Source organism: Arachis ipaensis, chromosome B05 (assembly GCF_000816755.2).
Source record: "Arachis ipaensis cultivar K30076 chromosome B05, Araip1.1, whole genome shotgun sequence".
Lineage (NCBI taxonomy): Eukaryota > Viridiplantae > Streptophyta > Magnoliopsida > Fabales > Fabaceae > Arachis > Arachis ipaensis.
Genome location: NC_029789.2, coordinates 6,630,333 through 6,637,076, shown reverse-complemented (window position 1 = coordinate 6,637,076; position 6,744 = coordinate 6,630,333). Strand labels below are relative to the sequence as shown.

General features: G+C 37.2%; 3 protein-coding genes across 3 annotated transcripts in view; 2 read left to right on the top strand and 1 right to left on the bottom strand.

The window, feature by feature from the left end:
* LOC107642702 (mitochondrial outer membrane protein porin 2) lies at positions 226-2,729 on the top strand. The gene is made up of 6 exons (XM_016346147.2): positions 226-394; positions 535-602; positions 1,368-1,478; positions 1,573-1,659; positions 1,745-1,953; positions 2,061-2,729. Exons 1-6 carry the CDS (start codon positions 346-348, stop codon positions 2,365-2,367), a joined length of 831 nt encoding a protein of 276 aa, XP_016201633.1. The 5' UTR covers positions 226-345; the 3' UTR covers positions 2,368-2,729.
* LOC107642701 (60S ribosomal protein L26-1) lies at positions 4,246-4,971 on the bottom strand (the record flags this gene model as incomplete). Its single annotated transcript, XM_016346146.2, is given in 1 exon segment — positions 4,246-4,971. A coding segment is annotated over 1 exon segment (512 nt), but the record flags the coding sequence as incomplete, so codon positions are not given.
* Positions 5,732-6,744, top strand: part of LOC107642700 (BTB/POZ domain-containing protein At3g49900) — a 3,331-nt gene continuing 2,318 nt past the window's right edge. The window contains exons 1-2 of the mRNA XM_016346145.2: positions 5,732-6,197; positions 6,288-6,357. Coding sequence (XP_016201631.1) covers positions 6,049-6,197; positions 6,288-6,357 — 219 coding nt within the window. The 5' untranslated portion in view covers positions 5,732-6,048. The remainder of the gene's footprint in view (positions 6,198-6,287; positions 6,358-6,744) is intronic.

The window sequence follows — 6,744 nt, the reverse complement described above, 5'->3', positions numbered from 1 at the left end:
TTTTTTATTTAAAAGTAGACGTACATTAAAAACTTATTAATAAATTAATAAGCATATTTAAAAAAATTGTTTTACTTAACAAACTTACAGTAAATATTCTTTTAATAAAAAAAATAAGAATTGTACTTAATATTATTTAAATCTATTATTAAAATAGTTGATAAATTATTAAATTTTTATTATTTTTAAATGTCAAATAAAAAATAAAGAAAAAGGCTATCATTTCATCGCCACACCCTGGTTCGTGAAGCTCAGTGGCTCAGTGCATCAAGATCCCTCTCTCTCTCTCTCTCTCTCGCTCTCTCCTTCTCTCATTCTCTCTCTTCGTAAGCTACGAAATCGAAGATGACCAAGGGACCGGGACTCTTCTCCGATATCGGCAAGAAAGCCAAAGGTGAAAGCTCATTATGCTCTCTCACTCTCTTCTCAATCTCTTTTACCTGAGTCTCCATCTCTTGTAACAAATTTTTTTCGTTCTTGATTCGAAGCTACCAAAAGACTTAATAGATCTGCATTTGTTGTTTTTGATCGTAGATCTTTTGACTAAGGACTACAATTCCGATCAGAAAGTCACTGTTTCCACCTACAGCGGCGCCGGAGTGGTAAGCTCTTCGGATTTTCGTATTTCACCCAATCTATTCTCATTTAGTTACCTTAATTGGAGTATTACATATGAGGGATGATGGATTTGTGTTTGAGATCCATCGTTATATCTATGAACCGTTTGCAATGCGTTATAGTTAATATAGTATTAGCATGATGAGGTTAATGACGATGCTCCTTTACCAATTTAGAAGCTTCTTTTCCTCATGTATTGACTTTTTCCCCCCAAATGAATCACGAATTTGCTTTCAAAAAATTATTTAACTCGAATTCCGCATTGCATTTAAGAGAATCCGTTGTACGGACAAGGTTTATTGATGCTATCAAACAAATAAGAAATGTAGTTATTGGATGGGTGGTCGTGTACAGGTGTACTGTTCTTAGGATCTTCTGTCTGAACATGTTTGGTGATGTTCTAAGGAGAATCTTAACTGCAGTTGCATCCATGAATACTTGTGTATGTCTTTTCGCACTTATTTAGAATTAGAATTTTTGGCATTTATTGGTGTCTATTTGAGACTCCTACATAAATCTGAAGGTGGAGAAGGTGTGATAGGTAAAAGTAAGTGGGAGTTACAATCAAATTAATAGTTGTAGCCTTGTATATTAATGGTTGTACACATCATTTTTTAGTTATTTAGAGTTGCATGTTTTTCTCTCAGTTAGTTATTGTTACAATGAGCTAAATGTTCATCATTCTAAATGTGTAACTCTTGCTGCATCTTCTACTTTGGTAAGCTGATTTCTTCTTGATTCTGTCTTAGGCCCTTACTTCAACAGCCGTGAAGAAAGGTGGACACTCAGTTGGGGATGTTGCAGCACAGTATAAGTATAGGAATACTCTTGTTGATCTCAAAGTCGACACAGACTCAATTGTGGGTTGCTTTATTTTTTTTTTTTAGATTATAATACAGTGATAGTTCCATTATCGAATACATCATCTTATTCGTTTACCCTCTTCTGTGTCAGATCTCTACTACACTCACATTTACTGACATTATTCCGTCCACCAAGACTATTGCTTCAGTTAAGCTGCCTGATTATAATTCTGGCAAGGTATATACATCTTCTGGCTTGTAAAATTTGTCCCAAATGAATAGCTTATGTTGTTTCTGAAGTTTGTATGATTTGCCATTGGCAGTTAGAGGTTCAATACTTCCATGACCATGCTACCTTGACAACAGCCATTGCAATGAACCAATCCCCTATCATTGATGTTTCTACCACTGTTGGTACCCCAAGCATTGCGATTGGTGGTGAGGCAGGCTATGATACTACTTCAGGCCGTTTTACTAAGTACACTGCTGGGATTAGTTTCTCAAAACCCGATTCATCTGCTTCGATAATCCTGTAAGCTTCTTGTGCCTGTCAAAAAAAAATGGTCTTGTTTGAGATCTCTTAACAATGCCGTTTTAACGCCCCAAGTTAACATTTAACAAGTTTCACTTTCCAATCAGTGGTGACAAGGGTGACACCATCAAAGCATCATATCTCCATCATCTGGACCTGTTAAAGATGAGCTCAGCTGTTGCAGAGATCACTAGAAGGTTCTCTACAAATGAGAACACTTTCACAGTTGGAGGCTCTTTTGCTGTTGACCATCTTACACAGGTCAAAGCAAGGCTTAACAATCATGGAAAGCTTGGCGCCCTCCTGCAGCATGAGATCATACCAAAGTCAGTGCTGACTGTTTCTGGTGAGGTTGATACCAAGGCCCTAGATAAAAAACCCAGGTTTGGATTGGCAATTGCCCTCAAACCTTGAGGGTTTTCTTCTCTAATTCAAGAATGCATTGTATGAATTCCAAACTTGATTCAATTTTTTTGGGGTGGCCCTTGAAGTGAGGGCAGAATAAGTAGTGCCACTGATGAGTGTTTCTGGGTTCTTGACGACTAAATTATTTCAATAACTTGGTACCCGCCATTTGCTTTTTGTTTCACATTTTGTTTCCCTCTTATATTGTAGAAGCCTAGAAGGCATTCTGAGATACAGGAGTCCTGTTTCTTATGAGAAGTTATATTATGCATTTTCCCCTAAAACTGTACTTTCAATAGTTATCGGTGGCACGGTTTTCACATACAGTACACGATTACTGTTAATGGCCTATTATTCTCCCATTATTATTATAGGAATTCTGTATGCACTATCTTTATATACAATTTTTTTATATTTTTCATATTTGTTATTAAAGATGATTATAGAAATTGAGAAAAAATAAAAAACATTATTTTTTTATACCATAAAAAGTGTAAAAAATATACAGTGATACGAATATTATTATTATTTTGAAGTGGGAGATCACAATCTTAGTTGGGAAATGGAAACTAGAGCATGATACATGGAAACTAGAGCATGATACTTATGGCAGCCAAAAACGTTAAAATTATATTTTTGAAGTAATGGCCTCGATCTAATTTTATGCAAGATAACATAAGCAAAAGGCGCAAAGGATAAATCTACCCTTGGCCATTATTTTTTTCTCTTTAATTTTAACAGCGATATTCTTTTTTCTTTTCACCTTCAAATATTATGGAGGAGGGACAAGATCAAAGGCAAATATCTTACCATGTGCGTCATCTGTCATGTCATCTACTCGAGAACATTAATATCCGACCTTTAGACATTAACAAGGTAAATTTCAATTTTGACAAACAAATTCCTCTGACCCAACAAAACTTATGGAGAGAACGATTTATTTTACAAAAGAGGATTTGTTTAGTCCTATCTCTTAATGGTCTTTTTTTCGTCATGCAAACTGATTTCTTATCTAAAATAGTAAAGTGTACCTACAAAACCACATTGAAAAGAAAAATCTTGTAAAAGAAACAAACTATATGCATCTCAAATTCCATCATCGCCAACCATAACACACTTAACATGCTTAGTTCTTTTCTGTTGTTTCAAGCGTTCAGTCCCGTTGTTCATCAATCAATCAAATATTATATACACTGAGCATGCAAAAAGTACGAACTATGACGAGAGAAAAATGCTATTCGATCCGATGGGCGGTTTAGAGACCTCTATCAGACTATTACCTTATAAAGCAAATAGAAGAGGAAGAAGATTGATGTGAGAAATGGGAGTAGTGGGTTCTATGGTTACCGTGTGTGGAGCTGTTTGTGAAGATGGAGTGGTGCAAATTAAGTAACTTCCCTCAAATAATGAAATTAGGCCACAACTTATTTAATTCCCATACTTTGGGACACATCCTCAATCACACATTGAAGAACACAAGTAAAGAACACAAGTACACAACTAAAACAGTAAAATTATCCCTCTATTAGTCTATTCACAGAAGCTCTCAAGGTTGGAGCATTTCTGAAAGTGAATCATCTTAACTTTACCGAGTCCAATTTTCTAGAGAGGGTGAAGGAGCCACAAAATGACATCATAGTGGAATCATATAATGAGTCTACCCTTAACTTGAACAGAGGCATGTAATCAAGGTGCTAGAGAAGTGTACTAGTGTCTCCATCTCTCTATTCCTATCCAAATTACATTCAAATCCAGCTGCCTGGAGGGTAACTACGTGCCACCTATAAAGGTTTATGCTTCCGTAAAAGCAAACAAGAGATATAGACAGTAGCACACTATAGAGCAGGCACTTCAAGCCACCATAGCAATGCTTATACCAAGCCAGAATAAACAAACCCAAGAAACATTATCAGCAATAATGTCAAGCATTTCAATAAATAAGCAAAACATAATAGTCCTCAAAATCCCACGATTTGTTCAGATCCAGACCCTCCAAAAAAAACTAGCGACCAAAAATAGTTAAAGCTTTAAAATACGAAACAACACTAACAGCAGAAACAAACTAAGTAGCAGTATATAGAAAAATGAAAATGTGAACAAACTAATCAACGGTCTGCATGATATCCTCAGGAGCGAACTTGGTACCCTTTTCCTTATCAGCGGCAGCACGACCCTTAGCCTTGCGGTCAAGAAGCGACTTCCTGTCCTTGTCCAATCGGAGCTTTGTAATCACCACCTTCGATGGGTGGATTCCGACGTTCACGGTGGATCCGTTAACCTTCTCGCGTGTGATGCGCTCGATGTGGATCACCCATTTGCGACGGTAAACCTGAACCACCTTCCCTTCGCGGCCCTTGTAGGTTCCCCTAACCACCTGCACCTCATCGTCTTTACGGATCGGCATGGAGCGCACGTTGTACTTCGATCGGAGATCGGTGGAGAGGGGGGCGCTCATAAGAACGCGGCGGACGCTGGACGGAGCAGTGAAGTGAGCCTTGCGGCTCTTCCTACGGCTGCTTGAAACCCTAGGATTGTACTTCATTTTGGCTCTGTTACTTACACTCTCTGGTGTGCTGAGAAATGTGAAGGGTTTTGGTTTCTCTTCTCTCTCTCGCTATGTGACGGCAATGCAAGGGTGTATATATGAAAAGCTCAAAACTAGGGTTTCAGAGTCCTTTTTTTACCAGGTATTGGGCCTATTGGACCAAATTTCCAAATTGACCGTATCTTGGGCCTATTGGGCTAACAGCCTAATGGGCTTAATAATTAACTTTTATCCCAAAGGAAAACGAATTTGGTATTTAAATGTCTGAAATTCCCCATGACAAAAATGTCCAAAAACATTGAAATGCAAATAACCAAAAAATAAAAATATGACCAAAATAAAAATATAACCAAAATAAAAAAGTTGGAAATTCTTATACCGTAAAAAAAAAATTGAGATTGTTTTGACTAAGGAAAAATAATTATTACCTTGCAGAAGTTTGAGGTATGGAAATTGAGCAAATAAGTAAGAAGTGTGTAACGCATTATTTGGATTGGTAAATTCACGAAAGAGGAAAAATAAATGAATGATAAATATGGGGTTAGCGTGTGTGCTTTTGTCTTCGATCTTACGTTGATAAATTTGTTAATTCTGTTCTTTACTTCTTTAGAATGCAGAACCGCTTGGAGTGCATGTGCATTACTGGATTTTATAAGAGAGAGGAAATTGTTGTCCTTCTTTGGTTACTCAATTTTGATTGTTAGCTACTGTTGACATCACATGGTAGGAAAAACTAGGCCGTCCATTACTTGGTTGGTATGCCACATGGCCATATAAACCCAAATCCATCCATTTATATAAATGCAAAATCTGATTTGTTCCGATTTTGGAAAACAGATTAAAATATTGAGGACTTGATTATGAGATGAGTGTAAAAATATATTACCAGGACTATTACTACTGGTTGTAGTGTAGAAAAAGAAATAAAAGGAGAGAAAGGGAAGGGAAGGGCGAAATTAAAGAGAGGCATTTATGAGTCATCAAAATCACATGTGCCATTAATAGCCTTCCCTGAACCAATATTTATGAGCTCCCAAAGAAGCATACTGATACACCTATACGGTCATGAAAATAGCAGTGGAAGCATTGAGTGTGCCCTGAAAAGCGCGTTAGGATCTTTGGGAAGAAGGAAGATAGTTAGATAGATGAGTAACGGGTGGAACCACCAGTTCGGTGTTATCGACACCATCTATGAGGAAGAACCCGAGTTCTCTTCCACCTCCTCTTCCCCCTCTCTCTCTCCACCCTCCTTCTCCTCTTCTCCCCCACTCCTTCACTCAACTATCAGCGCCTGGTAATAATTACATCGTTATAATTATTTCTTTCTCTTTTCCTTTTTCCGTTATATATATTCTCTCTAAGCAAAATTATCGATTCGGTTCAGGTCTCTGTCTTCTGGCCATCAAACGGACCTCCTGTTACGTGTTCAAGGAACCTGCTTTCGCCTACACAAGGTTTGTTAATAACTCCTTGCATTTTGATTCAAATTCAGTCGATGCTTTTTCTTTTGGTTACGTTTATTAGTGTTAATGCCTTAGTTTACCGTTGCATTGTAGCTTGATGTGTAACTTTTTATATTAAGAGGGGAAAATAATTGCAGCTACTTTGGCTGCAATTGCAGTAATGACATTAATGCAACGTATAGCAACCCTGAAAATTCTAAATTTGTGATTGATAATAATGTGAAAACACGACTTTGATTACTTGAGGGAGACAGTGGAGAAAAATCTAATTTTGTTTCGGTTTATAGAATATGACGTGATTAACCGTTGTACTGCAAGTAGCAGTGGGATTCCCATTAATAAGTTGTGTGACCTACCCTACCATACAGGATTCGTGAA